Source organism: Salvelinus fontinalis, chromosome 9 (genome assembly GCF_029448725.1).
Source record: "Salvelinus fontinalis isolate EN_2023a chromosome 9, ASM2944872v1, whole genome shotgun sequence".
NCBI classification, from domain to species: domain Eukaryota; kingdom Metazoa; phylum Chordata; class Actinopteri; order Salmoniformes; family Salmonidae; genus Salvelinus; species Salvelinus fontinalis.
In genome coordinates this window covers 146,101-171,464 of record NC_074673.1, presented here as the reverse complement: position 1 = coordinate 171,464, position 25,364 = coordinate 146,101, and the positions used below count along the sequence as shown (strand labels likewise).

The 25,364-nt window shown below is 44.7% G+C and overlaps 1 protein-coding gene across 2 annotated transcripts in view; it reads left to right on the top strand.

Moving 5' to 3' along the window:
* The window catches only part of LOC129861853 (anoctamin-5-like), a 74,694-nt gene that overhangs the window by 24,674 nt on the left and 24,656 nt on the right, over positions 1–25,364 (top strand). The window contains exons 1-5 of one of the 2 annotated variants that reach the window (XM_055932994.1): positions 10,703–11,037; positions 18,315–18,422; positions 22,908–22,976; positions 23,472–23,594; positions 23,886–24,047. In XM_055932994.1, the coding sequence (XP_055788969.1) occupies positions 11,026–11,037; positions 18,315–18,422; positions 22,908–22,976; positions 23,472–23,594; positions 23,886–24,047 (474 nt within the window). In that variant the 5' untranslated portion in view covers positions 10,703–11,025. Of the gene's footprint in view, positions 1–10,702; positions 11,038–18,314; positions 18,423–22,907; positions 22,977–23,471; positions 23,595–23,885; positions 24,048–25,364 lie in introns of those variants that run through there. The other variant, XM_055932993.1, reaches the window with a different exon arrangement.

The following is a 25,364-nucleotide window of genomic DNA, read 5'->3' as shown; positions in this document are numbered from 1 at the left end:
AAGGCCATAGACTAGATCGGGATGCTGCTTGTCTGATCTATGTTTTAGATGCCAGACTTGGTGGGACAGAAGGCCATAGACTAGATCGGGATGCTGCTTGTCTGATCTATGTTTTAGATGCCAGACTTGGTGGGACAGAAGGCCATAGACTAGATCGGGATGCTGCTTGTCTGATCTATGTTTTAGATGCCAGACTTGGTGAGAGTACGATGTTGTTGTGTGTGAAATGAGAGCGTCAGCGCCAGAGAGTTCTCTTCCTGCTACTAGACCTGTGTGGCTGGCTATATCCTGATTCTCTATACTCCTCGTCATGGATTTCAAAGGTTCAACTGGGGGGGGGGACTTTCCACCATTGTTAAAGGAGAAGTTTACCCAAAATCCCAAAACGCCCAAGTGATTCCATACATTGAAACTAGTCCTCTCTCCCACTTTCTGTCCCTCTAGTGCTGTACTGAAACGGCTGCGAAAAGAGGCCAAGTGACTCATGACATTGCTGGATGCAGGCCTAGCTCTGCTCTGTTGCCAGTGAATTCATCATTCAGAAATCGGCGGAATGTGTGGAAAATCGGTTGTTTTATTGAATTAGCTATTTTTTTTGCCAAAGTACTATCGGTTTTTGAGTCAGGAAACGTGTACTTTTCTACCCAAAAACATTTGCGATTATTTTATCTCATTATTTTATGTAGCCGACTGCCACAGCAGTGGAGATGGGTAACAACTGAGCATGTGCGCTCCCTGCTACGTAGAAACTGAACATTATGCATTTATTCACAGATGCAAGTTGTTTTGTGAAGACAGCGTTTCACATCAGTTAAACAATGTAAAAAAAAAAAAAACTACAATATATATCTGACGACAAAATACTCGCGAGTGATGAAGAAAACTAATGGAGGGACTCTGATGGTGTTGTTGAACCGTATTTATTTCAGCCTGAGTGTTCAGATGGCTGGACCACAGCACCAACCCCTCCCTGGTTCACCACAGACTGGTACTGGACCACAGGCCCCTCCCTGGTTCACCACAGACTGGTGCTGCAGCAGTAGCTAGACCACAGGCCCAACCCCTCCCTGCCATAATATGGACTCGGTCTTTTACCAAATAGGGCTATCTTCTGTATACCACCCTTACCTTGTCACAACACAACTGATTGGCTCAAACACATTAAGAAGGAAAGAAATTCCACAAATTAACTTTTAAGAAGGCACACCGTTTAATTGGAATGCATTCCAGGTGACTACCTCATGAAGCTGGTTGAGAGAATGCCAAGAGTGTGCAAAGCTGTCATCAAGGCAAAAGGGTGGCTACTATGAAGAATTTGTTTAACACTTTTTTGGTTACTACATGATTCCGTATGTGTTATTTCATAGTGTTGATGTCTTCACTATTATTCTACAATGTAGAAAATAGTGAAAAATTAAGAAAAACCCTTGAATGAGTAGGTATGTCCAAACTTTTGACTGGTATTGTATATGAAGGCTATATGAAGGCTATATGACCCTATGTAGCCAGGTCCCATCTACTATCCTTCTGACCCTATGTAGCCAGGGCCCAGCTACTATCCTTCTGACCCTATGTAGCCAGGGCCCATCTACTATCCTTCTGACCCTATGTAGCCAGGTCCCATCTACTATCCTTCTGACCCTATGTAGCCAGGTCCCATCTTCTATCCTTCTGACCCTATGTAGCCAGGTCCCATCTACTATCCTTCTGACCCTATGTAGCCAGGTCCCATCTACTATCTTTCTGACCTTATGTAGCCAGGTCCCATCTACTATCCTTCTGACCCTATGTAGCCAGGTCCCATCTACTATCCTTCTGACCCTATGTAGCCAGGTCCCATCTACTATCTTTCTGACCTTATGTAGCCAGGTCCCATCTACTATCTTTCTGACCTTATGTAGCCAGGTCCCATCTACTATCCTTCTGACCCTATGTAGCCAGGTCCCATCTACTATCCTTCTGACCCTATGTAGCCAGGTCCCATCTACTATCCTTCTGACCCTATGTAGCCAGGTCCCATCTACTATCTTTCTGACCTTATGTAGCCAGGTCCCATCTACTATCCTTCTGACCCTATGTAGCCAGGGCCCAGCTACTATCTTTCTGACCTTATGTAGCCAGGTCCCATCTACTATCTTTCTGACCTTATGTAGCCAGGTCTCATCTACTATCCTTCTGACCTTATGTAGCCAGGTCCCATCTACTATCTTTCTGACCTTATGTAGCCAGGTCCCATCTACTATCCTTCTGACCCTATGTAGCCAGGGCCCAGCTACTATCCTTCTTTATAAACATGTTTTATTTCCCCTTTATTTAACCAGGTAGGTGTATGTGACGCCATTGTTTTACTCCGTTGGTGCCCTAACTGTTAGAATGACGTAGCTGTCGTAAAACAACGATCCAACCCTGACTTCGTTCTTTTAACTTTTTTTTAATGATCTTTTAACTAGGACTTTTAGTGGCATGCGTCATATGAGGAAAATTAGGAAATGTTGATTTTATTTTGCCACATACTGTTAAAAGTGTACACTTGTGGAAGGTAGTGTGTGCACATTCTGCAAGGCATTCGAAAACCCTTCTGCTGTGGACCTTTGGGCGCGGAAACAATGAGATATGAACTAAAGTGTTCCTCATTAAAAATGAAAAACAGTTGTTTTGTTCTCACCTGTGATTATACAGTCAGGGTTAGGTGCAATAACATAATGTTATAAATGAGCTCTCTCTCTCTCTCTCTCTCTCTCTCTCTCTCTCTCTTTCTCTCTCTCTCTCTCTCTCTATCACTCTATTTCTCTCTCTCTCCCTCTTTCTCTCTCTCTCTCTCTGTCTTTGGGCGCGGAAACAATGAGATATGAACTAAAGTGTTCCTCATTAAAAATGAAAAACAGTTGTTTTGTTCTCACCTGTGATTATACAGTCAGGGTTAGGTGCAATAACATAATGTTATAAATGAGCTCTCTCTCTCTCTCTCTCTCTCTCTCTCTCTCTCTCTTTCTCTCTCTCTCTCTCTCTCTCTCTCTCTCTCTATCCCTCTATTTCTCTCTCTACTCCAACTTTCTCTCTATCTCTCTCTCTCTCTCTGTCTCTCTCTCTCTCTCTTTCTCTTTCTTTCTTTCTCTCTCTCTCTCTCTCTCTCTCTCTCTCTCTCTCTCTTTCTCTCTCTCTCTTTCTCTCTCTCTCTCTTTCTCTCTCTCTCTTTCTCTCTCTCTCTCTATCCCTCTATTTCTCTCTCTCTCTATCACTCTATTTCTCTCTCTCTCTCTCTTTCTCTCTCTCTCTCTCTCTGTCTCTCTGTCTCTCTCTCTCTTTCTCTCTCTCTCTCTATCACTCTATTTCTCTCTCTCTCCCTCCCTCTTTCTCTCTCTTTCTCTCTCTCTCTCTCTCTCTCTCTCTCTCTCTCTCTCTCTCTCTCTCTCTCTCTCTCTCTCTCTCTCTCTCTCACACACACAATGGTAGCCAAATACTATCCTATGGTAGCAGTATATTACCCTATGGTAGCAGTATATTACCCTATGGTAGCAGTATATTACCCTGTGGTAGCCATATACTACCCTATGGTAGCCATATACTACCCTATGGTAGCAGTATACTACCCTATGGTAGCAGTATATTACCCTATGGTAGCAGTATAGCAGTATACTACCCTATGGTAGCAGTATATTACCCTATGGTAGCCATATACTACCCTATGGTAGCAGTATAATACCCTATGGTAGATAGTAGTATGTTGTGGGTGGTGCCTGGGAAGGTCAGGAGGCTATTTTGCCAGGCAGTCCTAGCACAGCCCAGGGGTTAATATATGGGTACAGACAGCCTAGCCATGCCTCTGTATTGGGTGTACCAGTGTGTGTGTATGTGTCTGCACCATGTCTGTATGGGGTGAACCATGTAGCCCTGTGTATGGTGGGCCAGGCTTGTGTGTGTGTCCTATCCTCATGACCCTGTCTTATCTTCATGACCATGCCCTATCCTCATGACTGTATCCTCATGACCCTGTCCTATCCCCTATCCTATCCTCATGACCCTGTCCTATCCTCATGACCCTGTCTTATCCTCATGACCCTGTCCTATCCTCATGACCCTGTCCTATCCTCATGACCCTGTCCTATCCTCATGACCCTGTCCTATCCCCTATCCTATCCTCAAGACCCTGTCCTATCCCCTATCCTATCCTCATGACCCTGTCCTAGCCCCTATCCTATCCTCAAGACCCTGTCCTATGACCTATCCTATCCTCAAGACCCTGTCCTATCCCCTATCCTATCCTCATGACCCTGTCCTATCCCCTATCCTATCCTCAAGACCCTGTCCTATCCCCTATCCTATCCTCATGACCCTGTCCTATCCTCATGACCCTGTCCTATCCTCATGACCCTGTCTTATCCTCATGGCCCTGTCTTATCCTCGTGACCCTGCCCTATCCTATTGACCATGCCTTATTGTCTTATCCTCATGACCCTGTCTTATCCTCGTGACCCTGTCTTATCCTCATGACAGTGCTGCAGTGAAGTGTGTTGCTTCTTGTGTAGTGTAGGTCGCCCATCCCCCCTCACTGCCTCTCTCTCCTGCCTCTCTCAGTAGTGGTCAGGTTTCAGCATCATGTGACCAGTTTTTATGAGGATGTCTAATCAGTCTACCCTTCAACAGCATCTAATCGGCATTCTAAAACCCTTCCTATTAGACCACTGTACTGCATTCTAAACCCTTCCTATTAGACCACTGTACTGCATTCTAAACCCTTCCTATTAGACCACTGTACTGCATTCTAAACCCTTCCTATTAGACCACTACTGCATTCTAAAACCCTTCCTATTAGACCACTGTACTGCATTCTAAACCCTTCCTATTAGACCACTGTACTGCATTCTAAACCCTTCCTATTAGACCACTACTGCATTCTAAAACCCTTCCTATTAGACCACTGTACTGCATTCTAAAACCCTTCCTATTAGACCACTGTACTGCATTCTAAACCCTTCCTATTAGACCACTGTACTGCATTCTAAACCCTTCCTATTAGACCACTGTACTGCATTCTAAACCCTTCCTATTAGACCACTGTACTGTATTCTAAACCCTTCCTATTAGACCACTGTACTGCATTCTAAACCCTTCCTATTAGATCACTGTACTGCATTCTAAACCCTTCCTATTAGATCACTGTACTGCATTCTAAACCCTTCCTATTAGACCACTACTGTATTCTAAACCCTTCCTATTAGACCACTGTACTGCATTCTAAACCCTTCCTATTAGACCACTACTGTATTCTAAACCCTTCCTATTAGACCACTGTACTGCATTCTAAACCCTTCCTATTAGACCACTGTACTGCATTCTAAAACCCTTCCTATTAGACCACTGTACTGCATTCTAAACCCTTCCTATTAGACCACTGTACTGCATTCTAAACCCTTCCTATTAGACCACTGTACTGCATTCTAAACCCTTCCTATTAGATCACTGTACTGCATTCTAAACCCTTCCTATTAGATCACTGTACTGCATTCTAAACCCTTCCTATTAGACCACTACTGTATTCTAAACCCTTCCTATTAGACCACTGTACTGCATTCTAAACCCTTCCTATTAGACCACTACTGTATTCTAAACCCTTCCTATTAGACCACTGTACTGCATTCTAAACCCTTCCTATTAGACCACTGTACTGCATTCTAAAACCCTTCCTATTAGACCACTGTACTGCATTCTAAACCCTTCCTATTAGACCACTGTACTGCATTCTAAACCCTTCCTATTAGACCACTGTACTGCATTCTAAACCCTTCCTATTAGACCACTGTACTGCATTCTAAAACCCTTCCTATTAGACCACTGTACTGCATTCTAAACCCTTCCTATTAGACCACTGTACTGCATTCTAAAACCCTTCCTATTAGACCACTGTACTGCATTCTAAACCCTTCCTATTAGACCACTGTACTGCATTCTAAACCCTTCCTATTAGACCACTGTACTGCATTCTAAACCCTTCCTATTAGACCACTGTACTGCATTCTAAACCCTTCCTATTAGACCACTGTACTGCATTCTAAAACCCTTCCTATTAGACCACTGTACTGCATTCTAAACCCTTCCTATTAGACCACTGTACTGCATTCTAAACCCTTCCTATTAGACCACTGTACTGTATTCTAAACCCTTCCTATTAGACCACTGTACTGCATTCTAAACCCTTCCTATTAGACCACTGTACTGTATTCTAAACCCTTCCTATTAGACCACTGTACTGCATTCTAAACCCTTCCTATTAGACCACTGTACTGCATTCTAAACCCTTCATATTAGACCACTGTACTGCATTCTAAACCCTTCCTATTAGACCACTGTACTGCATTCTAAACCCTTCCTATTAGACCACTGTACTGCATTCTAAACCCTTCCTATTAGACCACTGTACTGCATTCTAAACCCTTCCTATTAGACCACTGTACTGCATTCTAAACCCTTCCTATTAGACCACTGTACTGCATTCTAAACCCTTCCTATTAGACCACTGTACTGCATTCTAAACCCTTCCTATTAGACCACTGTACTGCATTCTAAACCCTTCCTATTAGACCACTGTACTGCATTCTAAACCCTTCCTATTAGACCACTGTACTGCATTCTAAACCCTTCCTATTAGACCACTGCACTGCATTCTAAACCCTTCCTATTAGACCACTGTACTGCATTCTAAACCCTTCCTATTAGACCAATGTACTGCATTCTAAACCCTTCCTATTAGACCACTGTACTGCATTCTAAACCCTTCCTATTAGACCACTGTACTGCATTCTAAACCCTTCCTATTAGACCACTGTACTGCATTCTAAACCCTTCCTATTAGACCACTGTACTGCATTCTAAACCCTTCCTATTAGACCACTGCACTGCATTCTAAACCCTTCCTATTAGACCACTGCACTGCATTCTAAACCCTTCCTATTAGACCACTGCACTGCATTCTAAACCCCTTCCGTGTTTGACTCTTACTTTACTGAAAGCTCCAATGCAGACATTTTTATCTCATTATCAAATCATGTCTGGGTAACAATTAAGTACCTTACTGTGATTGTTTGCAATGATCAAAAATAGCTTCTTTGCATAGAGCAATTTCTCAAGCAAGAATTTTGCTGGGACTGTCTGATAAGGATTTGTGTGGGGAGGGGACAACTGAAAACTAGCTGTTATTGGCAGAGAGGTTTTAAACGCGCTTTCCTATTGGTCTATTAACTAATTTACCGCCTGGTGATGTCACAAGGCAGCCCAAAGCTCCATCCCACCAAAACAGGCTGACATTTCAGGTGGTCTTTTCAAACAGCTCTTACACTAAAAGGACATTATCCTCATTGTCACAATTTCAGTATTATTCCAACCTCATAGTGTAGACATATATATATATACAAAACAGGTAAATCACGTTTCTGACTGCACTGGGCTTGTAATGTTATCTGCTATAAGGGCACAGGGCGAGACCCAGACACGAGAGGCAGATGGTTCGAGTCTCTGATATGTATTATAATCCAAGGGGCAGGCAAGAGAATGGTCGTGGACAGGCAAAAGATAATCAACAAGGTCAGAGTCCAGGAGATACAGAGTGGCAGGCAGGCTCGTGGTCAGGGCAGGCAGTATGAGCAGGCAGGCGGGTTCAGAGTCAAGGCAGGCAAGGGTCAAAATCGGGAGGACTAGCAAACAGAGATAAGGGAAAAACACGCTGGTTGACTTGACGAGACGAACTGGCAACAGACGAACAGGGAACACAGGAATAAATACCCAGGGACTAATAGAGGAAACGGGTGACACCTGGAGGTGGGTGGAGACAATCACAAAGACAGGTGAAACAGATCAGGGCGAGACAATCTGCCTTTAAGTGATAAAGTCTTAAAACACCGTATAAAGTTGTAAATAAATTTAGATTTGATATTTCAGAGCGAGATTTTTTTCTAGTTTAAGAAACCTATCACTTCAGAATAGGTTTTGTACAGTCTTCCAATGAGCAGTATGGTTATCTAATAGCTTCTACACTTTTAGAACAAAAAGGAGTTATCTAGAACCTAAAAGGGTTCTTTGGCGGTCCCCATAGGAGATGCATTTGAAGAACCCTTTTCAGTTCCAGGTAGAACCCTTTGGGTTCCAGGTAGAACCTGTTGGGTTCTAGGTAGAATCATTTTGGGTTCCATGTAGAACCCTTTTCACAGAGGGTTTTACATGGAACACAAAATAGTTTAGTTCTACCTAGAACCAAAAAGGGTTACCCTATTGGGGACAACCTAACAACCCTTTTGGAACCCCTTTTTTCTAGGAGTGTGTGCGATCCAGTGGTTTCCCTCATCTTTACAGGGAGTTAACATTAGGCCTACCGCTCATCATCTCATCAGAGGGGAAATTACATATCCTTACTACGTTGAAGAAAAAAAAGAGAACTGACTTTTACCGTAATTCCTCACTAACCCTGGTTAACCTTCCCTGGTGCCCGAATTAGCTCCTCTAAGCATTTATCTGAGCTACCCACTAGAACAGCCCAGAGACCCATGACAGGGAGGCCCAGCCTATGTTATCCATGGCACCATGTTATCCACGGCTGGGAGGAAGCTGTCTTTGAGACCGAGACAGCGTTAGTTACAACAGCTCTCTCTCTCTCTCTCATTTCCAGTAATTATAGATTACACATATGGAATCCCTATGTATGTTCTGTACACTGCAACCCTCCCCTCCGCAGTCAGGGCGTGTTAGCATAGACCCATGGTCTACATCTGAATTAAAGAGGATATATGTAGAACATGGTGAAGCCTACGTACAGTATAATATATTTTTGGGTTCCAGGTAGAGCCGTCTGTGAAAACTCTGGAACGGGTTCTACCTGGAACCGAAAGGGGTTCTTCAAAAGGTTCTCCTATGTGGACAGATTCTAGATAGCACCTTTTTGTCTGTACCATATTGATTTCCACCTTGCAGATCTGCAAACATTGAAGGGTTAGAAAAAGTGAATATAGGGAACAAATTGGTTTCTTCACCAGCGTATGGTTTGTTGACAGTCCTCAGGGTTCATCTGTAGATTACATGACACATTGGCCCAGTCAATTACAGAAACATGTGTCTGATGTTATCACGCTATGGCTGTCTGTACTTTGTTCTCTGGTGTTGTTTTCAGGTCTTAAGGTGCTTTGTATTGATTTTGGTTGAACGGTGAATAGCCATAGTGTATGTGTTCATTGTGTACTATAGTGTCCGATATAGGCTCCTTGGTTTGCTTTGTCAGCAGCATGTATCTCCGAATGTTGTCAGGCAGAGATGTCAGTGAGTCATAGGATCTAGGATCTCGGGGTTATTTTGCAGTGCTCAACCTGATTCATGTTTTTTCTCCAAGAAAACAAAATGTCTTTCTGTTTTGATGCCCTTTTGGGATCCTCTGCTTTCTATCATCAGGGGAATGTAGTGAATGGATGTTTCATGTATAGATGAAAAAAAAAATTATGCATTGAGGAAATCAGAGAAGTCGCAATCCATTTGTCATACCTCTATACTCTCACAGTTCTGTATTCTCTTCATTCTGTACATTAAGATTCTCCCTGGCGTCTTAGCTACATTCTGCCCCTGTTATGACATCACTTCCTGGTGTTGTGAGGTCACTTCCTCCCCTGGTGTTGAAACAAAGAGCTGTTATTGGTCGACTTGTGTTGCACTGCATCAGACATGCCACGTCATCGACTGTGCACTCTGGCATCAGTTCATTTGGAAAATAGGACCCATTGACTTATTCCACATTTCGTTACAGCTTTATTCTAAAATTGATTAAATTGTTGTTTTCCTCATCAATCTACACACAATACCCCATAATGACAAAGCAAAAACTCTTTTTTAGAAGTGTTTGCAAATTTAAGAATGATGGAGACCACTGTGTTCTTGGGGACCTAAAATGCTTCAGAAATGTTTTGGTACCCTTCTCCAGATCTGTGCCTCGACACAATCCTGTCATGGAGCTCTACAGACAATTCCTTCAACCTCATGGCTTTGGTTTTTGCTCTGACATGCAGTGTCAACTGTGGGACCTTATATAGACAGGGGTGTGCCTTTCCAAATCATGTCCAATCAATTGAATTTACAACAGGTGGACTCCAATCCAGTTGTAGAATCATCTCAAGGATGATCAATGGAAACAGGATGCACCTGAGCTCAATTTCGAGTCACATAGCAAAGGGTCTAAATACTTACGTAAATAAGGTATGGAGTATTGAGCGTATATTGATGAGGAAAAACATGTATTTCGTCAATTTTAGAATAAGGCTGTAACGTAACAAAATGTGGAAAAAGTGAAGGGGTCTGACTACTTTCTGAATGCACTATATGATGTGGTCAGCTGATACGTTAAATACCTATCCAGCCATTGTAAGATCTGACATGTGTCTACAATGTAGTCTGGCAGGAACCCAACCATTACATTAGTGGTGTTACTGGCAGACAGGCGGCTCTGTTGCTGATATGCTGACGTCATCCAGGAGCCTCCTCTGCTCTCTCTCGCTCTCCCCCTCTCTCTCCCTCCTCTGCTCTGCTTTCTCTCCCCCTCTCTCCCTGCTCTGCTTTCTCTCTCTCTCTCTCCTCTGCTCTGCTCTCTCTCGCTCTCCCCCTCTCTCCCTGCTCTGCTTTCTCTCTCTCTCTCTCCTCTGCTCTGCTCTCTCTCGTTCTCCCCCTCTCTCCCTCCTCTGCTCTGCTTTCTCTCTCTCTCTCTCCTCTCGCTGGCTCTCTCTCTCCTCTGCTCTCTCTCCTCCCTCTTTCCTCTGGATGTCTGATCAAGTGTGGGCTTGTCCTGGGCTGCAACTGGACTGGACGAAGCCCCTCTCCCCCTGTGAACGAGGGAGTAAAGGATAGAGGGAGTAGAGAGAGGAAATAAGTGAGTTAGGGGCTCGTCCGTCCGTGCACCCAGGGAAGAAGCAACCACTCTGGCCCTGCTGCCTTTCAGCTCATTGCAGACATAGCGGGAGTCACAGCTGATGCTTGGCAGACATACTCTCCGGAGAGAGGGCCATGGAAGAGGAGGTAAAGTGCTCTTCTATTCTCACGCCCTCCCCCTTCGTAGCGACTGGTCCAACAGGACAGGCAGAACAATGTGTTTGTGAGAGGTCTAGGGTGTGGGGACTGCTATGCCTATAGTGCTTGTTGTAGTCATTCTACTGCAGCTAGAGTCCTGTCTACTTTTTATGTTGTAGTCATTCTACTGCAGCTAATCCTGTCTAGTTTTTATGTTGTAGTCATTCTACTGCAGCTAATCCTGTCTAGTTTTTATTTTGTAATAATTCTACTGCAGCTAATCCTGTCTCGTTTTGTTGTAGTCATTCTACTGCAACTAATCCTGTCTAGTTTGTATATTGTGATCATTATACTGCAGCTAGAGTCCTGTCTAGTTTTTATGTTGTAGTCATTCTACTGCAGCTAGAGTCCTGTCTAGTTTTGTTGTAGTCATTCTACTGCAACTAATCCTGTCTAGTTTTTATGTTGTAATCATTCTACTGCAGCTAGAGTCCTGTCTAGTTGTTATGTTGTGATCATTATACTGCAGCTAGAGTCCTGTCTAGTTTTTATGTTGTAGTCATTCTACTGCAGCTAATCCTGTCTAGTTTTTATGTTGTGATCATTCTACTGCAGTTAGAGTCCTAGTGTGTTGGGGGGACTACTTCGCCCAGTGTTTTATGTTGTGCTAATTCTAAGAGCAGCTATGGTCCAGACAGCTACTGTAACAATGTCAGCATGGCCGGTTCTAGAATGTGCGGGGTGCAGTTAGTTATTTATAGGTATATGAACAGCTGTAGCAGCAATGAAAGAAAACAGGTCTCTTTCTCAACATGGCTTCCTGTGTGTGTGTGTGTGTGTGTGTGTGTGTGTGTGTGTGTGTGTGTGTGTGTGTGTGTGTGTGTGTGTGTGTGTGTGTGTGTGTGTGTGTGTCAGACAAGTGGAAGGTACATAGACTCTGGTGCTTTACAAGGAGCTGCAGAATTTGGTAAATGGTAAACATAGCTGGGATATGGGGGGATGGGCGGGATGGTACCCAAAGTAAGAGTCCCAATCATGCATATAAAATGAATTGGAAGAGCTGCAGGCTTTACTGGGCCGGACATTGCGGTGGTTCAGTTGCCCCATGACAGTGTTCCAAAAAAAACTGCTCCGGTTTCTAAATAAGAAAATACATCTGTAGAGATCAAATCAAATGTTATTCATCAACATGCTTGGTAAACAACGGGTGTGGACTAACCCTGCAATGCTTAGTCACGGGTCCTTCCCAACAATGCAGAGAGAGAGAGAACATAGAGAAATACTAAGGGGAATAGGCAGGGGTCAGAGGTCATGGAGGTAGATATGTACATATAACTAGGAATAAAGTGACAGATGGTTAACAGTAGCAGCAGCGTATGTGATGAGTCAGAGCAGCTTACCGATCACTGTACCTGTACACAGCCCATCTGTAAATAGCACACCCAACTACCTCATCCCCATACTGTTACTTATCCTCTTGCTCTTTTGCACCCCAGTATCTCTACTTGTACATCATCATCTGCACATCTATCACTCCAGTATCAATGCTAAATTGTAATTATTTTCACCTCTAGGGCCTATTTATTGCCTTCCTCCCTACTCTTCTACATTTGCACACACTGTACATAGATGTTTCTATTTTTCTTTTCTTTGGTGTTATTGACTGTACGTTTGTTTATGTGTAACTCTGTGTTGTCGTTTTTGTCGCACTGCTTTTCTTTATCTTGGCCAGGTCGCAGTTGTAAATGAGAACTTGTTCTCAACTGGCCTACCTGGTTAAATAAAGGTAAAATAACAAATAAATAAATAAAAAATGAGTCAAAAAAAAGGTTAGTGCAAAAAGGATCAATGCAGATAGTCCGTGTAACTATTTGGTATCCCCTCAAATTAAAAGCTGACAGTCTGCACTTTAACCTCCTAGTGAATGTATCAGGTCAAGTCCAAAGTGCTGGAGTACAGAGACAAAACAACAACAACATCAACAACAACATCAACAACAACATCAACAACAACATCAACAACAACATCAACAACATCAACAACAACAACAACATCAACAACAACATCAACAACATCAACAACAACAACAACAACGTGTCAACTTCCCAATACTTTTGGAGCTCACTAGTAGTAACTAGGCAACAAGACAGACAATAAACAGTAACAGCAGCGTATGTGATGAGTCAAAATAGTTAGTACAAAAAGGGTCAATGTAGATCCTCCGGGGAGATATTGGTTAACTATTTAACTAACTATTTAACTAACTATTTATCAGTCTTATGGCTTGGGGGTAAAAGCTGTTCAGGGTCCTGTTGGTTCCAGACTTGGTACGTTGCTACCGCTTGCCCGTGCGTTAGCAGGGGCTACCGCTTGCCCGTGCGTTAGCAGAGAGAACAGTCTATGACTAGGCTGGCTGACGTCTTTGGCAATTTCTAGGGCCTTCCTCTGACACCGCCTGGTATAGAGGTCCTGGGTCGCAGGGAACTCGGCCCCAGTGATGTACTGGGCGGTACGCACTACCCTCTGTAGCACCTTGTGGTTGGTTGCCGAGCAGTTGCCGTACCAGGCGGTGATGCAGCCAGTCAAGATGCTCTCAATGGTGCAGCTGAAGGAATTTAAGGAAGATCTGAGGACACATGACAAATCTTTTCAACCTCCTGAGGGGTACGAGGCATTGTCGTGCTCCTTTTCACGACTGTGTTGGTGTATTTGGACTGTGATAGGTCCTTAGCGATGTGGACACCGAGGAACTTGAAGCTCTCAACCCACTCCACTACAGCCCCGTCAATGTGAATGAGGGCGTGCTCTGTTTCCTGTAGTCCACGATCAGCTCCTTTGTCTTGCTGACGGTGAGGGAAAGGTTGTTGTCCTGGCACAGCACTGCCAGGTCTCTGATCTCCTCTCTATAGGCTGTCTCATCGTTGTCGGTGATCAGGCCTACCACCGTCGTGTTGTTGGCAAACTTAAGAGGGTGTTGGAGTCATGAGCGGCCAAACAGTCATGGGTGAACAGGGAGTACAGGAGGGGACTGAGCACACACCCCTGAGGGGCCCCTGTGTTGAGGATCAGCACGGCGGATGTGTTGTTACCTACCCTCACCACCTGGGGGCGGCCCGTCAGGAAGTCCAGGATCCAGTTGCAGAAGGAGTTGTTCAGTCCCAGGGTCCTTAGCTTAGAGATGAGCTTGGAGGAAACTATGATGTTGCAGTCTGAGCTGTAGTCAAAGAACATTCTCACTTAGGTGTTCCTTTTGTCCAAGTGGGAAAGAGCAGAGTGGAGTGCAATGGAAATTGGATCATCTGTGGATCTGTTGGGGCGGTATGCGAATTGGAGTGGGTCCAGGGTGTCTGGGATGATGATGTGGATGTGAGCCATTACCAGCCTTTCAAAGCACTTCATGGCTACAGATGTGAGTGCTACTGGGCGATAGTCATTTAGGTTACCTTGATGTTCTTGGGCACAGAGACTATGGTGGTCTGCTTGACAAGGCCAGTCTGATCTCTGATCTATTTGTGCTGTCTATCTGGCAAGACAGCACAAACAGTTCTGGGACCAGGCTAGATTTACAAAAAGTTACTGTTTGTTCCAATATAAATATTAGCATAGGTCTACCATGCCCAGTACCTTGCTTCATTCTGAGTGATATGCTAGCTAGACTGTGGATATTGGCCTACCATGCCCAGTACCTTGCTTCGCCCTGAGTGATATGCTAGCTAGACTGTGTATATTGGCCTACCATGCCCAGTACCTTGCTTCGTCCTGAGTGATATGCTAGCTAGACTGTGGATATTGGCCTACCATGCCCAGTACCTTGCTTCATTCTGAGTGATATGCTAGCTAGACTGTGGATATTGGCCTACCATGCCCAGTACCTTGCTTCGCCCTGAGTGATATGCTAGCTAGACTGTGTATATTGGCCTACCATGCCCAGCACCTTGCTTCGTCCTGAGTGATATGCTAGCTAGACTGTGGATATTGGCCTACCATGCCCAGTACCTTGCTTCATTCTGAGTGATATGCTAGCTAGACTGTGGATATTGGCCTACCATGCCCAGTACCTTGCTTCATTCTGAGTGATATGCTAGCTAGACTGGATATTGGCCTACCATGCCCAGTACCTTGCTTCATTCTGAGTGATATGCTAGCTAGACTGTAGACATTGGCCTACCATGCCCAGTACCTTGCTTAATTCTGAGTGATATGCTAGCTAGACTGTGGATATTGGCCTACCATGCCCAGTACCTTGCTTCATTCTGAGTGATATGCTAGCTAGACTGTGGATATTGGCCTACCATGCCCAGTACCTTGCTTCATTCTGAGTGATATGCTAGCTAGACTGAGGATATTGGCCTACCATGCCCAGTACCTTGCTTCATTCTGAGTGATATGCTAGCTTCTTTTACTGTTCCGCAGTCAGTCTTGTCTTGTTGACATTTAATGTAGATCTCTCTCCAGTTACCCATGGCCTCTAATCAAGACAGAAGTCCTTGATGCCCAGACCAACACATAACGACAGCTTGGGACTATAAAATGAGTAACATCCATGGTGACGTTTTGCGGTTACTGTTACTATAAATGCCTTCAACCAGTGGGCAATTTTTTTATATAAATAAACACGATTTTTCATTGTATTCCCGAACTTTGCTGTGCTTTTAAATGGTTGAAAGTGCAATGATTAGGGGTGTGCCGACGTGGCCATACTTATGTTCATAATTGTATCCAGAAATTGACATTCTCACTGCAAAAAAAACTGCAGATTAGAAGCAGTGCGCGGAGGGTTGTGTCTTTGAGTCCTCAATTTGCAGCGGGCAGCGAAGTTCGCTGTCCCTCAGTCAGAATGCCTATAGGTTTCATATTTGTTCCCTACCCTTGCCCCACTTGTTAAGATATTATACACATCGATCGCTTGATAACAAACATCCTCACCATGTGATTTATCATACTAGCAGGCAGCAGCAATCTAAATTATCAGCCTGAAAACATGCGAGGAAAAGTGATCGGTTGACATTATGAAGAGAGTGGTTCAGAGAAATACAGCTTCGTTCTATCCAATCAGAGCGTCAGGATCAAAGTACAGCCCGCCCTCTTTACAAACTAGCCAGTTGCGTTATCTAGAGCGCGTTGAGCCTAACGCATGACCGACTCAAAGTACCGTATGCTTTAGAAACTCTGGGACTGATTGACATGAGATAGATGCTTGCTGGCACCCGAAAATAACTTTTTTTATTTTTTTATTTTTTTACGATCACAGATAATTAGAAAATATACTCGGATTTTAAGCGTATCCAGAAAATGTACCCATATCCGTTGCGATACTCATTTTGTCCGACTACTCGGCACACCCCTAGCAGTGAGACATTTGGGTGAACTAAACCAACAATCAGATGTTCTTTTTCCATTGGAATGTTGTTGTTTTTAAGATGGTTGAAAGCATAGTGATAAAACATTGTAAATGCAACTAACTTTTGGTTCACTTTATGAGTGGGTGTAATCTCAACCAAATATTATCCACGTTGAAATTACATGGTGTGCCCAGTGGGAATGCTCTGTGTGCCGTCTTGGACAGAGGCTACTGTAATCTGCTAAACTAACCAGAGATAGAGTCAAGACCGAAGTCCTTGAGACCCAGACCCAACCTATAATCAAGAGAGAAGTCCTTGAGACCCAGACTAAGACCTAACCTCTCGTGGACATACTACGTAAACAAATTCTGTAAGATTTTATTTCTGGGTTAACCGAGATTACTGAAGACCCAGGCCATGACTCCGTGTATTAAGATAATGACCAGATCATGACTCAGTGTATTAAGATAATGACCAGATCATGACTCAGTGTATTAAGATAATGACCAGATCATGACTCAGTGTATTAAGATAATGGCCAGATCATGACTCAGTGTATTAAGATAATGACCAGGCCATGACTCAGTGTATTAAGATAATGACCAGGCCATGACTCAGTGTATTAAGATAATGACCAGGCCATGACTCAGTGTATTTAAGATAATGACCAGGCCATGACTCAGTGTATTTAAGATAATGACCAGGCCATGACTCAGTGTATTAAGATAATGACCAGGCCATGACTCAGTGTATTACGATAATGACCAAACCATGACTCAGTGTATTAAGATAATGACCAGACCATGACTCAGTGTATTAAGATAATGACCAGGCCATGACTCAGTGTATTTAAGATAATGACCAGGCCATGCCTCAGTGTATTACGATAATGACCAAACCAATAATCAATGTTTTAAGATAATGACCAGACCATGACTCAGTGTATTAAGATAATGACCAAAGCATGACTCAGTGTATTAAGATAATGACCAGACCATGACTCAGTGTATTACGATAATGACCAAACCATGACTCAGTGTATTAAGATAATGACCAAGCCATGACTCAGTGCATTAAGATAATGACCAGGCCATGACTCCGTGTATTAAGATAATGACCAAACCATGGTCAGTTCTAATGTGGATAAAACAAGATTCAGACCTCCTGATAAACTCGATGTAACTATGTGTAACAGTTTAACTTTAGTCCGTCCCCTCGCCCAGACCCGGGCGCGAACCAGGGACCCTCTGCACACATCAACAACAGTCACCCACGAAGCATCGTTGCCCATCGCTCCACAAAAGCCGCGGCCCTTGCAGAGCAAGGGGAACCACTACTTCAAGGTCTCGGAGCGAGTGACGTCACCGATTGAAAGGCTATTAGCGCCCACCACCGCTAACTGGCTAGCCATTTCACACCGTTACATATGCTTAATGGAACATAGAACATTTCAGCCATGGTTGAATTGCGTTGCTCCTGCTCATTGCATGTCCTCATCATCCGGCTTTGCAGGGGAAGTAATACTGTGATGCTGTGTGTAATTCTTCATCTTGGTTCGATGTATCTTGTTACACTGACAGTATATAGATTGATTTGCAGTGCGGTTGCTGTGGATAGCTCGCTTCAGAGGTCTGGCTTTTTTCAATAATGTGTTCAGCTATGGTTCTACCTTGAAACGCCTGTGTAGATACTCAAACCTTGAAGTGGGAGTGAACTGAAAGCTGTTTGCATTTCAAGGCACCCAAGGCTTTCCTGTGTGCTGGTGTACTTCATGGACCATTTTCCCAGACAGAGTCTCCATTGAAATAGCTTTTTATTCCAGATCTAGTCTTAATCTATGTCTGGGAATCGGGCCCTATATCTGGGAATGTCAGCTGATTGTGGTTTGTGTGTTGACGGTGTGTTGACTGTGTGTGTGTGTGTGTGTTGTCTGTCTCCTCCCAGGTCGACAAGCATCAGCAGAGTAAGGACTCTGTGTTCTTCCGGGATGGAAAGAAGAGGGTTGACTTCGTCCTGTCCTATGTGGATGACCGAGACGGAGAGAAGAAACAGGTGAGATTCACCTTCAAAAACACACCTGGGCTCACTATAAACTACACTTCCTCTACTTCAAATAGTTGTCAAGTGCCTCGTTATCACAGGGGTTTCATTGTAATTCTCAGTGATACTTAATACTGGTGTCTGAGCACAGGACACAGCCTGGCATTAATACTGGTGTCTGAGCACAGGACACCGCCTGGCATTAATACTGGTGTCTGAGCACAGGACACCGCCTGGCATTAATACTGGTGTCTGAGCACAGGACACCACCTGGCATTAATACTGGTGTCTGAGCACAGGACACCGCCTGGCATTAATACTGGTGTCTGAGCACAGGACACCGCCTGGCATTAATACTGGTGTCTGAGCACAGGACACCGCCTGGCATTAATACTGGTGTCTGAGCACAGGACACCGCCTGGCATTAATACTGGTGTCTGAGCACAGGACACAGCCTGGCATTAATACTGGTGTCTGAGCACAGGACACCACCTGGCATTAATACTGGTGTCTGAGCACAGGACACAGCCTGGCATTAATACTGGTGTCTGAGCACAGGACACAGCCTGGCATTAATACTGGTGTCTGAGCACAGGACACCGCCTGGGCAAACCTGACTGAATGCTTCATTCCGTTGTGAGTTCGTTCAGAGTTCAGAGTTCATTCTGGTTTAATCCGGCTACATGACTCTGTAGTTGGTAGTACTACAGTAATACAGGGTAAATAAGATGTACGAAAATAATTCAGGACGCTGTAATACATAGCACTCTCCCTTTACCTGACTCACTTCACTTGACTCACTTCACTTGACTCGCTTTACTTGACTCACTTCACTTGACTCACTTTACTTGACTCACTTCACTTGACTCACTTCACTTGACTCACTTCACTTGACTCGCTTTACTTGACTCACTTCACTTGACTCACTTCACTTGACTCACTTTACTTGACTCACTTCACTTGACTCACTTTACTGGACACGCTTTACTTGACTCACTTCACTTGACTCACTTTACTGGACACGCTTTACTTGACTCACTTCACTTGACTCACTTTACTGGACACGCTTTACTTGACTCACTTCACTTGACTCACTTCACTTGACTCACTTTACTGGACACGCTTTACTTGACTCACTTCACTTGACTCACTTCACTTGACTCACTTTACTGGACTCACTTCACTTGACTCACTTCACTTGACACGCTTTACTGGACTCACTTCACTTGACTCACTTTACTGGACTCACTTTACTGGACTCACTTCACTTGACTCACTTCACTTGACACGCTTTACTGGACTCACTTCACTTGACACGCTTTACTGGAAACGCTTTACTGGACACGCTTTACTTGACTCACTTTACTGGACTCACTTCACTTGACACGCTTTACTGGACACGCTTTACTTGACTCACTTCACTTGACTCACTTCACTTGACTCACTTTACTGGACACGCTTTACTTGACTCACTTCACTTGACTCACTTCACTTGACACGCTTTACTTGACTCACTTTACCTGACTCACTTTACTTGACACACTTTTACTTGACTCACTTCACTCACTTCACTTTACTTGACTCACCTTACTTGGCTCACTTCACTTGACTTGACTCACCTCACTTGGCTCACTTCACTTGACTTGACTCACCTCACTTGACTCACCTTACTGGACTCACCTTACTTGACTCACTTTACTTGACTCACCTTACTTGGCTCACTTCACTTGACTTGACTCACCTCACTTGGCTCACTTGACTCACTTGACTTGACTCACCTTACTTGACTCACCTCACTTGTCAGCACCAGCTAGGCACGTCTCTTGCCAAGCTATTCATAATAGCAAGCACTGACTGTTGATAGTGTTCATATTTCAGAAATAAGCTACATGACACAAATACCTTGAAACAAGACGAAACGTTTAAGCCAAGCTACAGTACAATACCTATAATTCCTCATTCCTAGCCAGTGACTGAGCCCCATGGAATGGAATGTCCTCATCATCTGCCTCCTGCTTTGAGTTAGCCTTGAATTGACCCTTCGTTTCCTTGGTAACTTTGTTATTTAAGTATATTTGAGTCCTATTTGCATGCTGTGTGGGAGAAGTAGCCATTTTGAGGTGAAGCTTCCTGTACACAAAGTTCATATGATAAAGTGATGTATAGTGATTTACAGTGCATTCAGAATGTATTCAGACCCCTTGACTTTTTCCACATTTTGTTACATTACAGCCTTATTCTAAAATTGATTAAATTACACCCCCCCCCCCCATCAATCTACACACAATGCCCCAAAATGAAAAAGCAAAAAAAAAAATGGACATGTTAGCAAATGTATAAATTAACAACAGCAGAAATATCACATTTACATAAGTATTCAGACACTTTACTCAGTACTTTGTTGAAGCACCTTTGGCAGCGATTACAGCCTTGAGACTTCTTGGGTATGACGCTACAAGCTTGGCACACCAGTATTTGGGGAGTTTCTCCCATTATTCTCTGCAGATCCTCTCAAGCTCTGTCAGGTTGGATGGGGAGCATCGCTGCAAAGCTATTTTCAGGTCTCTCCAGAGATGTTTGATCGGGTTCAAGTCCGGGCTCTGGCTGGGCCACTCAAGGACATTCAGAGACTTGTCCCGAAGCCACTCCTGCGTTGTCTTGGCTGTGTGCTTAGGGTTGTTGTCCTGTTGGAAGGTGAACCTTTGCCCCAGTCTGAGATCCTGAGCGCTCTGGAGCAGGTTTTAAATCTCTGTACTTTGCTCCGTTCATCTTTCCCTCGATCCTGACTAGTCTCCCAGTCCCTGCCGCTGAAAACATCCCCAGGGCATGATGCTGCCACAACCATCCCTTCACCGTAGGGATGGTGCCAGGTTTCCTCCAGATGTGACGCATGGCATTCAGGCCAAAGGGTTCAATCTTGTTTCGCATGGTCTGAGAGTCCTTTGGGTGCCTTTTTGCAAATAAAGCAGGCTGTCATGTGCCTTTTACTGAGGAGAGGTTTCCGTCTGGCCACTCCACCATAAAGACCTGATTGGTGGAGTGCTGCTAAGATGGTTGTCCTTCTGGAAGGTTCTCCCATTTCCACAGAGGAACTGGAGCTCTGTCAGAGTGATCATTGAGTTCTTGGTCACCTTCCTGACCAAGGCCCTTCTCCTCTGATTGCTCATTTTGGCCGGGCAGCCAGCTCTAGGAAGAGTCTTGGTGGTTCCAAACTTCTTCATTTAAGAATGATGGAGGCCACTGTGTTCTTGAGGACCTTCAATGCTGCAGAAATATTTTGGTACCCTTCCCCAGATCTGTACCTCGACATAATCCTGTCTCGGAGCTCTACAGACAATTACTACAACCTCATGGCTTGGTTTCTGCTCTGACATGCACTGTCAACTGTGGGACCTTATATAGACAGGTTTGTGCCTTTCCAAATCATATCCAATCAATTGAATTTACCACAGGTGGACTCCAATCAAGTTGTAGAAACATCTCAAGGTTGATCAATGGAAACAAGATGCACTTGAGCTCAATTTCTAGTCTCATAGCGAAGGGTCTGAATAATTATGCAAATAAGGTATTTGTTTTTTATTTTTAATACATTTGCAAATATTTCTAAAACGTGCAGCTGGCACTAGTAAGCATGATGATCAGACGGTTTATAGAGAGGGTCTTCTGGGAGGGGAGCAACCAATGGGTGGGTCTTCTGGGTGGGGAGCAACCAATGGGTGGGTCTTCTGGGAGGGGATCAACCAATGGGTGGGTCCTGTGGGAGGGGAGCAACCAATGGGTGGGTTTCTGGGAGGGGAAAGGCCTTAATAAACCTATAAAACGTTCCAGCTGTCTTGATATTCCAGCGAGAAACCATATTGACACAGCAATACTTTAAGAAACACACCAGCTCCAAAATGACACGTATAGAACAGAGAAACTTTTTTATAAACTGCCTGCTTTTTCATCAGGCCACAAACACAACTAAAGGTTTAATCCTAATGCTACGTAAGAAACAAGGGTTTTTGAATTAACTGAAATCCAACCGGTAAATGAGACCGATATGAACGTAATTTTGAGCAGGACACATCTAATAAGACCAACTAACTACAATCCACTGGGCAACTAAGGTTCTCCAACATAGACTCTCTGATTACAACCTCATTGATGCCTGATGAGCTTATAACCCTAAAGCAACAGAGTACACTTTCTATTCAAACAGGCATAAAACATTCTCTCCAAAATGACAAATAAATACAAACCTTTTACAAAATATTTATTACAAAATAAAGTGATGAGATGGGCAAATTGAATGTCCTGTGCCAATTCCGCACTCCTCTCCTCTCTCCTCTCTTCTCTCTCCTCCTCTCTCCTCTCTCCTCTCTCCTCTCTCTTCTCTCTTCTCTCTTCTCTCTTCTCTCTTCTCTCTTCTCTCTTCTCTCTTCTCTCTTCTCTCTTCTCTCCTCTCTCCTCTCTCCTCTCCTCTTTTCTTTTCTTCCTTCTATGTTGTGTCAACAGGAGAGGCGGAGGGAATATGAGGCTAACCTACAGAAAGCAGGGCTGGAGCTGGAGACAGAGGATAAATCGGTAAGATTCCTGCCCTGAAGGTTTATCTGATTACATCTAACCAAGTTCTGGTGAATAAATAGCCTGGTCACAGATATACAGTTACACAGTATAAACAGATCTGGGACCAGGCTAATGAATAACACTATCGGACCAGAGGAGTTCGCTACACAGTATAAACAGATCTGAGACCAGGCTAGTGAATGAATAAAGGTCTGAAACAAGAGATATTTAGTATACAGGGACAGACTGTCCTGGCAGTGTTTTTGTACAGGGGGATGCCATTACTCTTTCTCACCACCGGGGGGAGATAGATCAATAGAAATACTCTGATTTATTACCTTTACAGCACAGTACAGGAAAATGGTTTGTTTGTGGTGATGGAGGCGAACTTAAGTAGCTACACTTGGCTATTGTGTCTGTTTGTTTGTCCGTCTGCCTTTCTGTCTGTCCGTCTGTCCATCCATCTCCACATCTATCTATCTCTCCATCTCTCCATCTCTCTCCTCCAATCAGGAGTCAGATGACAGGAAGACGTACTTTGTGAAGATCCACGCTCCATGGGAGGTTTTGGCCACCTACGCCGATGTCCTGAAGATCAAGGTTCCCTTCAAGGAAAACGACATCCCCGTTCACCAGGTACGGTAGGCAGCCAGGTAGCCTAGCGGTTAGCGAGGCGGGCCAAGCAAACGGATTGTTTTTCCCGGTTCCAATACCAGAACTGAAAGAAAATATCTGACCAGTCTTTGGACTGTAGGAAAAAAAACGGTAGCCTGATCCCAGATCTTTTTGTGTTCATGCCCAACTACATTGTTGTCATTGTCAACCCGAAAAATGTTTGTGGTGACAGTGAGTTGGCATGACAGGGCACAAACAGACTAGCTTTGGAAAGTAAAGTATTCTTTTTTTCTTAATATGTTCTTCATCCAGGACATTCCCATGGATTGGCTGTTCACTCCTTTCCGTCTACCGGATCACATTATGAATCCTGAACCGGACTATTTCACCTCACCTTTCAACAAGGGAAAGATTGACTTCTTCCTCATCGATGACAAGGAGACATTCTTCCCTCCTTCCGTCCGCAATAGGATAGTAAGTAGGCCAACCTAGTGGTTAGAACGTAGCGGCGGCAGGTAGCCTAGTGGTTAGAGTGTAGCGGCGGCAGGTAGCCTAGTGGTTAGAGTGTAGGGGCGGCAGGTAGCCTAGTGGTTAGAGTGTAGAGGCGGCAGGTAGCCTAGTGGTTAGAGTGTAGAGGCGGCAGGTAGCCTAGTGGTTAGAGTGTAGAGGCGGCAGGTAGCCTAGTGGTTAGAGTGTAGAGGCGGCAGGTAGCCTAGTGGTTAGAGTGGAGGGGCGGCAGGTAGCCTATTGGTTAGAGTGTAGAGGCGGCAGGTAGCCTAGTGGTTAGAGTGTAGAGGCGGCAGGTAGCCTAGTGGTTAGAGTGTAGAGGCGGCAGGTAGCCTAGTGGTTAGAGTGTAGAGGCGGCAGGTAGCCTAGTGGTTAGAGTGTAGAGGCGGCAGGTAGCCTAGTGGTTAGAGTGTAGAGGCGGCAGGTAGCCTAGTGGTTAGAGTGTAGGGGCGGCAGGTAGCCTAGTGGTTAGAGTGTAGGGGCGGCAGGTAGCCTAGTGGTTAGAGTGTAGGGGCGGCAGGTAGCCTAGTGGTTAGAGTGTAGAGGCGGCAGGTAGCCTAGTGGTTAGAGTGTAGAGGCGGCAGGTAGCCTAGTGGTTAGAGTGTAGAGGCGGCAGGTAGCCTAGTGGTTAGAGTGTAGAGGCGGCAGGTAGCCTAGTGGTTAGAGTGTAGAGGCGGCAGGTAGCCTAGTGGTTAGAGTGTAGAGGCGGCAGGTAGCCTAGTGGTTAGAGTGGAGGGGCGGCAGGTAGCCTAGTGGTTAGAGTGTAGAGGCGGCAGGTAGCCTAGTGGTTAGAGTGTAGAGGCGGCAGGTAGCCTAGTGGTTAGAGTGTAGAGGCGGCAGGTAGCCTAGTGGTTAGAGTGTAGAGGCGGCAGGTAGCCTAGTGGTTAGAGTGTAGAGGCGGCAGGTAGCCTAGTGGTTAGAGTGTAGAGGCGGCAGGTAGCCTAGTGGTTAGAGTGTAGGGGCGGCAGGTAGCCTAGTGGTTAGAGTGTAGGGGCGGCAGGTAGCCTAGTGGTTAGAGTGTAGGGGCGGCAGGTAGCCTAGTGGTTAGAGTGTAGAGGCGGCAGGTAGCCTAGTGGTTAGAGTGTAGAGGCGGCAGGTAGCCTAGTGGTTAGAGTGTAGAGGCGGCAGGTAGCCTAGTGGTTAGAGTGTAGAGGCGGCAGGTAGCCTAGTGGTTAGAGTGTAGAGGCGGCAGGTAGCCTAGTGGTTAGAGTGTAGAGGCGGCAGGTAGCCTAGTGGTTAGAGTGTAGAGGCGGCAGGTAGCCTAGTGGTTAGAGTGTAGAGGCG